General features: G+C 34.5%; 2 protein-coding genes across 2 annotated transcripts; both read left to right on the top strand.

Moving 5' to 3' along the window:
• Positions 1-6,978: 6,978 nt before the first annotated feature.
• On the top strand, positions 6,979-7,736 carry LOC117905705. Its single transcript, XM_034818592.1, has 2 exons — positions 6,979-7,265; positions 7,363-7,736. The coding sequence occupies exons 1-2, from the start codon at positions 7,004-7,006 to the stop codon at positions 7,734-7,736; spliced, it is 636 nt and encodes a 211-aa protein (XP_034674483.1). The 5' UTR covers positions 6,979-7,003.
• Positions 7,737-8,024: 288 nt separating this feature from the next.
• Positions 8,025-8,981, top strand: LOC117905704. Its single transcript, XM_034818591.1, has 3 exons — positions 8,025-8,172; positions 8,268-8,386; positions 8,496-8,981. The coding sequence occupies exons 1-3, from the start codon at positions 8,025-8,027 to the stop codon at positions 8,979-8,981; spliced, it is 753 nt and encodes a 250-aa protein (XP_034674482.1).
• The last annotated feature ends 944 nt before the right edge of the window (positions 8,982-9,925 follow it).

The raw sequence follows: 9,925 nt of genomic DNA, 5'->3' as shown, positions 1-9,925 counted from the left end.
ATTAATGGCCTCCAAGTTGCCACAGAATCACGCTTTCTAGGCCACGCCACAACTGTTGGTGTCTGGATCGACTTTGTGATTCTCTTCGAGAGCAACACCACCAATGGTGTGGCTCATTTTCTGGAATGCATGGTGTTCAAGGACACAGAAAAGAGGTCGGCTAGGGTTTTGGTTGAGGAAATTGGGAGCATGGGCGGTCATTTGAGTGTCTACACATCAAGGGAGCACACGACATACTGTGCTAAGGTCATGGATGAAAATGTTCCCAAGATGCTAGATTTTGTTTTGTTTTTTTGGTTTTATATATATATGCAACTGTGGTTGCAACCATGACGAACACGGATCTTGTCTGACTACGGGTGAATTTGAGTCCTTTTTGGACTTGTAATGTCCTTCTTTATTTATTTATTATTGATTGGTTGGATGTATTTAGGGTCTTTCAAAGGGTCCTAAATTTGTTTGGTTCCCAATGAGAAAAGGAATAACTTGTGTGTGTTTTTGGGGAAAATGGGAAACTTTATTAACGAGAGGATACGACAACAAGGCTCTAATACCAATTAATGTTAACTCTATTATCACCCCAAAACATAAATTTGATGTTAAATGCTAAATGCTTCTAAAAGTCATCATTTCAATTCAAAGTATTCAAACACAATAGTTTTTAAAACTAAAGTCTGTACAGATAACACAATCATAATAATATATCAAGAAAACAAACACAAAACCCAAATACAAACTCCCACTATACTAGCACATCATTAATATGTACTACACTCATATGTGTGACATGCTCATGATATACTTTGGGTGGCAAACCCTTAGTGAGCAAATCTTCCATTGATGTTAACTCTATTATCACCCCAAAATAGAAATTTGATGTTAAATTAAATATAGAAAACATGTTGATTTTTTTAGAGAATGTGGACAAACCTGAATCCATATTCGGTGTTGAAGAAGTATGGTTCTTTTAAGGCAATAAAGGAAGAAACCAAATTTCTGTATTCTCTTTAGTGATGGGAGGTAGGAGAGCGAATGTTCTGTCTTTTCAAAAATATTGAATAGACACAAAACCTGATGAATTCCTTATTTATTAATTTCCTCTATGCCTTAGAGACCATACCATTGGGATGTTGGGCCACATGTGTCTTAGGCCCATCATATAAGACTCATGTGACTTGAGCTCTACGCATAAGGTGGCCCATACTCAATGAACATAAATTGAATATGCACAGATAGCTTACTAATTAACTATGGTTAATATGTGTGAGTCCATAGTTATTCTAACACGTATAAAAAGAATAAAATTAAGGTAGATATGAATGAACAGGATACAAAATAATAAGACATCACATTTTTTGATAAATAAGTAATTCCATAGTTGAATCTGAAAAAGGAAAAAAAACATCACAATTTAAAATAGAAGATAATCTTATTTCTTATAACAAATGAATCTTAAATATGGTGGAATGTATGTACTGATTGTGCATTATGTGATACTGCAGAATAGATATGCACAACAAGCCAAAAAATATTTAGAATTCAACAATCCCCAACAAGAGAGAGAGAAAAAGAGAGAGAGAAAGAGAGAGAGAGAGAGAGAAGGGAGGGGGTGGGGAGATGGAGAGAGAAAGCTGCAGTAGGCAGAAGGGAGCAATCCAGGAGGAGAAAAAGTTGTCTTAACGAAAATGAGGGCAAATGATTTTTATTTAATAGGAATGAAATAATGACACCACATTATCTCAAAAGTCTAAAAAGTTACTGATTTAAGCTGAAGTGAAGGTTAAACAATGACATCTAATGAAGGTGATGCAGCACAATAGATGCATCCCACAAGCCAAAAATTAATAAAGATTCAACTCATCTTCAAAATTCTTCAAGAGACAGAGACAGAGGAGAGAGATTCTACCACTTTGGAGTTTAACCACCATAAAACAAAGAATTCAACACAAAAATTTAGCTGAAAGATCACCCAAAAAAACAAAGAATTCCACCTAAAGAAATTTAGCTTAAAAACCACATGCTCTAGTTTAACTTAATATGCTCCTGGTTTTTGAGAATATGATGAAAAAAAATATTTCATCAAATAAGAAGTCTCCATTTGGTGAGATAAATACTTTTCAAACTCTAACTAAAACAACTAATATATAAATCATGATTCTGACAACTTTAATATTAAGTTAAATAAACAAAAAAAATATTACTTAAACCTACTAAGTCAAGTCTCATGTACCTAAAGAATGAATTGTCCCACACTACTTAAGAAAGCTAGAAAGAAACAAATACCACAAATCAATAGTGTGCATTCAATACCTTAAAATTGGGCTAGAATTTCTAATCCAATCAATAAATTCACTAAAATATTCGTTTACAATTTTCAAATTCAACTTGTCTCCTAGACTAGGGAGTCTCTTTCAATTCAATCAATCAAGGTAATACATTTTTTTGTAAACCTATATTTTCAAGACATCGATGACTATCTAATTTGAAATCATAGTGATTTGAAACTAAATAGGCTCAGGAACAAGTCAGAAAGACATGACGGGTGTAATATAATTTCAACTTGAGTATCAAAATATATAGTAGTGACTCAATCTCACAAAACTAACACAAAGAAATGGAGCAACTCAGAGCTTTTCATAGTTTCCTCTAAATTCCATAACACATTGGAAAAGAATAAGGGATATGATAGCGATTTTATAATAAGTCAAACCCAATCCACCCTTCATTTGAAGAAATGGTAAAATAAGATGACAAATTTTCCTTGGAATACCTAAGAAGCTAATAAAAAACAATGAACTTATTTTTAATAACTAGAGTTGGGCAGACTTAAAAATCTTATTCATTCTTCAAAGTACTCCTGTGAATTATAGAATAACTTAGCAGTAAAAACTTTAGCAAAAACCATGTTAGTATTCACAAAACCCAAAAATCTTTCAAGTTGACATGTTTGAAGTGATCAACTCACCATAGTTGGTTAAGGAGAAAGTGATCACATGGAACAACATGAAATTAAAAATAACAATAAGAGAAAAGCCATAAAGTTTTTAAAAGTTTAGGAAAAGATGGTGAAAAATAGTTAATATTTTTTTTTCCTTGATAGGTGTGAATGATAATATATAAATGTGCATAAGTAGATAATATCAAAAGAAACCGGTGGAGAAGTGGTAAGTGAAATATGGGAAAATAACATTTTTTTTCATGAGAAAACATGATTACTAAACCAAGGTTTCACCACTGATCGCTAGGATTTTCGTCGTTTATTAGATCAAAACAAAATTTATAATCTAATTCACTATTCTATAGCAATTTGTACCTGATCAAAAAGTGGTTTTAGTACAAACCACTATAGTATAGTGGTTTTTAGGTATCGTCCATAAGGATGGATTATTCTTGGTAATTAAGGCTTGAATAAGATGATAAGAAATGATTGTGATAAAATGAAATTGACTTGAAATTGCATGATAAAATTCCAAAATAACAATGTATTCAAATTGAGAGGAAAATGAAGCGTAAAAGAGAAGAAAATTAATAGGAGGTGAAATTCTCGGAGTTAGCATTTTCTAGAAAGCAATTTCCATGGTGAATAGATGTTGAGATCTAATTTTCATCAAGTTAGATTGAAAACCTAAATTTTCATCTAAACCGATTTTTGATTTAGTTTTAGGTCTAGATCTAATTTCTCTTCAAATTAGGTAATCTAATATAAGAGATCAATTCAAATCATATATTCAATTCATCTTAAATTATCTTCTAATGATTCACACAATGTAACTATTCAATCTCATCAAATCTAGCATTAAGAATTTGATGAATCTAGCTAGTTTGCATTGTAGTAATCATCCAAGACAATTTGAAGAGAAAAATCCCCAAATTTCAATTAATCAATCAATTGGATCAAATTACGTTTTCAATTCAAGCTTAATTCTCTAATTCACCATAGATCTTGCCTCTAGATCCTCCCTCCCCCGAGAAAAACGAGATTTAGCCACTCATGCTTGGAGATTTGATCTCACAAGACATGTTTGGCTACCGAGAAAATGAGAGAAAATGAAGGAAAATAGAGAATTATATAGAGAAAAGAAGTCTGAAAAGTTCTACAATTAGGAAAAATCCAAAAAGTCCCATTTTGAGTTAATCCCGTTTCTATTTATAAGCCAAGGTCAAGTGGACACTTGGCATCATCTAAGAGGTCTTCCGGACACTTCTTCATCAAGGAATCTGGAGAAAATACATTTTCGCATGAGCCCTAGCAATTTCGCACGATGGTGCGAAGTGGAGGATCCATCGGCATTATTTTCATCTTCCTGGAGTGTTTCACATGATTGTGCGAAAATTTCGCATAGTCATGCGAAATTGCTTCTCACTTTTTCCTTAGTATGTTGCATCCAAAACCCATTATGTTTCATTTTGCATGGTCATGCGAAATTGAAAAACATGTTTTTTCGACTCCTCTTTGCAATTTCTCCCATTTCTTCATTTTTAATCCACCTCTACCACTTTCAATTCAGCTCTAAATCCCAATCCAAATCGATTGCATTGATTCTTTCATTATGCATTTGGATCATCATCAACTTTATTTGTTTTCTTCAATTTGATTCATCTCTTTTGTCACCAATTTATCAAAATCATACCTTGAAATGACTCCAAAACATCATAAAACTTGTTAGTAACTCTTGCAAGGGCAACAACATATTAATTGAGTGTTTTAGGCATAATTACTACTTAAAAGATGTGAAACTCATGAGAATTATTATATAAAATATGCTCTTTTTGAGTAGTAATCATTCCCCCCAACCAACACATTGCTAGTCCCTTAGAAATGGTATAACAAAAAGAAAGAAATACGATGCCAAACAAAAGAAATCATAAGTCACATAAGCAAATCATTTGAAAAAAAATCTTTGAAATTTCCATGGCATAAATGGTTGATAAACAAGCACACCCTACTATCCATAGGTATCAACAAAATCCCAACTTATTTACTATCTCTAATAGAAAGAATATCATGCAAATCAAGGTATCAAAAAGGTATCCATCTTCATTCCCCAAACAAACTTTCCAAACAAGTCTTGAGTGTAATTAAGCTAGCCCCCGAATATAGTACTCAAAACTAATCATCCGCCCAACCTAACTCAAATTATCTCAAACAACAAAAATCACTCTCTCATAGGTCAAGAACGCACCTATCTTTATTTTATTATTTTTTTTTTAAATGACTTATTGTAGAAGTGCAATGCTAAAGGTATCTCCAAGTATATGGTCCATGTAGTAGGAATTCATCGATGACTCTCAACCATAAGGCATAGAGCACTAAGTTTATAGGACTATTTAGCTAGCCTCTAATTCCTCGGAATTCACCCTGGACTCCTCAAATTAGGATCCAATACCTTAGCACCTACAATTGAGTTCATACCCCCATAGTTCTGAAAGGCGCGCCTAGGCTCGGGGCGGCGTGACGCCACCCTCCGGCACCTCGCTTGAAGGAAGGCGACGCCCTCTCACGAAGGCGCCGCTTAGGCGCGCAAGGCGCGAGGCGGTCACTCGAGTCGCTTCCGATGGTCCGACTAGGTACGCACTCCTCCTTCTCCTTCTTCTTCTTCTTCTTCTTCTTCTTCTTCTTCTTCTTCTTCCTCCTCCTCCTCCAGTCAAGTTACAGAGAGGCGGCCAGCCCTAATTTTTTTTTTTTTTTTTTAATTTTCTGGGCCCAAAACGACGCCGTTTTGAACCCTGTTCATTTCAAATAACATGGACCAAAAGAACGTCGTTTTGGACCCTGTTCTTTTTTTAAAAAAAAAATAGGCCAAAACGACGTCGTTTTGGCCTATTCCTCCCATCCAGCCCCCTTTTCTGGTCTTTCTCAACCCAAGACCACTGCCATTCTTTGCCCTAGCCTCTTTCGTGCCGGAGAAGTGAAGAAGAAGAAGAAAAAGAAGAAGAAAAATAGGGGGAAAATAGGAGAAAAATAAAGGGGAAATAGTCACGTACCTTCCGGACCTAGGTATTTTTCCTTTTTCTTCGCTTTTCTGCATTTTTTTCCATTCTTATTTCATAACTCTCATTGGTAATTTTTTTTTTAAATATAAATATTATATTTTGAGTTTTTGACATGAAAATTTTACAAAACAAAAATAAATAAATAAAAAGCACTAATATGCATATTTGTTGTTAATGTGATACTTGATAATGTGACATGCATTTTTTTTTCAATTTTTTTTCTTAATTGAATTATAATTATTTTATTATAGAGTATAGATAATTTGTTTGCAAGATGGATAATGAGAGTGAAACTTAAGTGGACTCTAGTGCAAGTGGAAGAAGAGATCCGGGGTGGAAATATGGTTGTTTGGTTAATGAAAAAGATTTGAATACCATCATATGCATGTTTTGTGATAAAGTAACTAAAAGAGGCATATATAGACACAAACAACACCTTGTTGGTGGATATAGAAATGCTAAAAAGTGTAGAAAATGTCCGGAACATGTTAGAGAAGAAATGGAAGAGTATATGAGTTCCAAGAAAAATCAAAAAGAGCAAATGAATATGGGGAGCGATTATGTTAATGAAGATTTGTTTGGTTTGGAAGATGAAATTATTGGTGAGGAGATTAATAGCAGAACGAATGTCACTAATATTTCTAGTGGAGGTAGTAACCGAGGAGGAAGTGGTGGTAGGACGTTTTCTTCAAAAAAACCAAGACAAAAAGGTCCTATGGATCATTTTTTCACTCCTAATGCAGAGATGGTTGTTCAAAATCGAAGGAGTGGAAAGATGAATCAAACTACCATCAATGATGCCTACAAAAAGGAAGCAAGAGAAAGAGCTTGCATGCTTATCACAAGATGGATGTATGAGGCTGTTATTCCATTTAATGCAGTCACATATCCGAGTTTCCAACCAATGATTGAGGCTATTGGTCAATATGGTGTGGGTATGAAGGGACCAACTTTTCATGAGGTAAGAGTTACTAACCTTAAGAAAGAATTGGCTCTCACAAAAGATTTGATGAAAGATCATATGGTGGAATGGGGGAAAAATGGATGTTCAATTATGTCGGATGGATGGACCGATAGGAAAGAGAGAACTTTGGTGAACTTTTTGGTTAATTGTTCAAAGGGAACCATGTTCATGCAATCCATTGATGCTTCTTCAATGATTAAGACGGGAGAGAAGATGTTTGAGTTACTTGACAAATGGGTAGAGCAAGTTGGTGAGGAGAATTTTATTCAAGTTATAACAGATAATCACTCAAGTTATGTGATGGCAGGTAATAAATACTATTTCTTGAATTCTTATTTACTTTTAAAATTTGAATTATTTATCTTGAGAACTTATGTAAATTTATTATCTACAATGTCATATAGGGAGGTTGTTAGAATTAAAGCGCCCACATTTGTATTGGACACCATGTGCTGCACATTGCCTTGACTTGATGTTGGAAGATATTGGAAAGCTACCAAACATCAAGAGGACATTGGAGAGGGCTATATCACTAAATGGGTATATTTATAATCGCTCAGGGCTACTCAACATGATGAAGCGGTTTACTGGACAAAGGGAATTGCTTAGGCCTGCTAAGACTCGATTTGCAACTGCTTTCATCACATTATCGCGATTGCATGAACAAAAAAACAATTTGAGGAAGATGTTTACAAGCTCGGATTGGTCAGATAGTAAATGGGCAAAAGAGCAGAAGGGGAAAACTATAGCCAACATAGTTCTAATGCCTTCATTTTGAAACACTATTGTGTTTTACTTAAAGGTTTCGGGTCCCCTAGTTCGTGTGCTTCGTTTGGTTGATGGTGAAAAAAAAACTCCTATGGGATACATCTATGAGGCCATGAATAGAGCTAAGGATACAATTGTGAGAAGTTTTAATGGAAATGAAGAGAAGTACAAAGAAATCTTCAACATCATTGATAAGAGGTGGGAGATTCAGCTTCATCAGCCTTTGCATGCAGCAGGGTACTTTTTGAACCCGGAATTCTTCTATGATAAGCCAGAAATAAAGCATGATGCCGGGATTATGAGTGATTTGTATAAATGCATCTTAAGGCTAACAAGAGACCCTGCTAAGCAAGAAAAAGTTGTGGCCGAAGTGAGTTTGTTCACAAATGCCCAAGGACTATTCGGGAATGAGTTAGCTGTTAGGACAAGAAAGACTAGAGCACCAGGTTAGTTATTTAGTTTTGTTTATTTAAATGATTAGATTGTATTTTTGCTAAAATAGGTGAATTGTTTCACTAAATTGTTAATATCTATACTACAGCTGAATGGTGGGCTGCATATGGAGCTTCAGCTCCAAATTTGCAAGAGTTTGCAATGAAAGTCCTCAACTTAACATGCAGTGCATCAGGTTGTGAACGGAATTGGAGCATCTTTGAAAATGTAAGTGACCAAATCCAAAATAATTACAAGTAATAGTCTAATAGAGTCTTGAATGTAACTTAAAAGTTAAAACTTTAAAATATATTTATGAGCTTATGAATTTTTGCAGATTCATAGCAAGAGGAGAAATAGGTTAGATCATCAACGCTTGAATGATTTGGTGTACATTAAGTATAATCGAGCCTTGAAGAGAAGATACAATGAACGTAACACCATTGACCCAATTTCCTTGAAAGATATAGATGATAGCAATGAATGGTTGATAGGGAGAATGGAAGATGAGGATTCTCATGGAGGTGCACAAGATGATTTTGTATTTGATGATGACAATTTGACATGGGGTGATGTTGCTAGTGCTGCTGGAGCTGAGGAGGCTAGGTTTGATACTAGAGCTAGAGCTAGAGCAAGCTCAAGCATAATACCACCAACAAGGGGGATAGCTTCAAGTTCTAGAACTTTGCCTTCTCATTCACTAATAGATGAAGATGAAGATGGAGGCATGGTTGATTCAGCAGATGAAGAAGATGGGGAAGGCTACAAATGTGGTGATGGAAATGATGATGTTGATGATTTTGTTGATTTAGAGGAGGAGTGATGATGGCTTGTTGTGGACAAATTTGTGATTTAAGTGTTTTTTAATGATGTTTTTGAATTGTGGACAAATTTCATGTTTTGGACCTTTAGGTTTGGAAACTTTGGATTTGGATATGTATTAGGCAATTAGCAATATGGATTTGGATTTGTTTTTATACTTGGAGTTCTTTATTTTTATGTTTTTTGTTTATTAAATTGAGGTTTTGGATGATATTTGATGATTTATGTGTTTAGGACAAATAAATGATTGTTAAATTTGATTATATTATATAAAAATATATATGTAAATTAGGGTGCGCCTCACTTCACTAAAGCCCGCGCCTTAAATGCGCCTTGCGGCTTAGGCTCCAGGACTACTTTGCACCTTGGTGCGCCTTGAGCCTTTTAAAACTATGCATAGCCCACTTATCCACCCATATAACAAGCATTGAGGTCGGTGGCTCCCAACCAAAATGGCTTAGGGCACTGGGCTTCAAAGACCTTTGGGTCATATACCCCTTGGACCTTGCTCAGGTTTCAAGGCAAGTATAACTCAACCTTTTTATTCATCAACTTTTTTTTTCTTTTTTTTTTCAATTGGGCACATTGGCCTTTTTTTAAGGTGTCTCAACTCAATTCAAGAGTGATCAATGTTACAAGACAATTAAGTCCAATTTTTATGGTTAGACTAGTTTTTCATCTTATATCCAGGGTCTAGAGTGCACAGTATGTGTCAAGACTCAAATAGAAATGACTATTTGGAAAATGAAGACTTCAAAGTCAAATCAACTTTAATTCACATAACAAATCTTCTAAGATCAAGCAAATAAGCTAGTATTCTAAATCAACTTTTTTTCAAGTTAGGTTTGCTCATTCATCAATCATAAATGCTATAGTCATCTCAAAATATTTCATCAAATAAATCACAAATGTGATTTATGAAAAAAAATTCTAGAAAAACTAACA

This window comes from Vitis riparia, chromosome 18 (assembly GCF_004353265.1).
Source record: "Vitis riparia cultivar Riparia Gloire de Montpellier isolate 1030 chromosome 18, EGFV_Vit.rip_1.0, whole genome shotgun sequence".
Classification (NCBI taxonomy): Eukaryota; Viridiplantae; Streptophyta; class Magnoliopsida; order Vitales; family Vitaceae; genus Vitis; species Vitis riparia.
The sequence above is the reverse complement of the archived record's forward strand: the minus strand, read 5'-3'. Positions and strand labels throughout refer to the sequence as shown.

Coding starts and splice junctions, on each gene's coding strand:
- LOC117905705 (XM_034818592.1), top strand. CDS start 7,004: ATGAAAGATCATATGGTGGAATGGGGGAAAAATGGATGTTCAATTATG. Junction 7,266..7,362: donor CTCAAGTTATGTGATGGCAG/GTAATAAATACT, acceptor AATGTCATATAG/GGAGGTTGTTAGAATTAAAG.
- LOC117905704 (XM_034818591.1), top strand. CDS start 8,025: ATGAGTGATTTGTATAAATGCATCTTAAGGCTAACAAGAGACCCTGCT. Junction 8,173..8,267: donor AAGAAAGACTAGAGCACCAG/GTTAGTTATTTA, acceptor TCTATACTACAG/CTGAATGGTGGGCTGCATAT. Junction 8,387..8,495: donor ATTGGAGCATCTTTGAAAAT/GTAAGTGACCAA, acceptor GAATTTTTGCAG/ATTCATAGCAAGAGGAGAAA.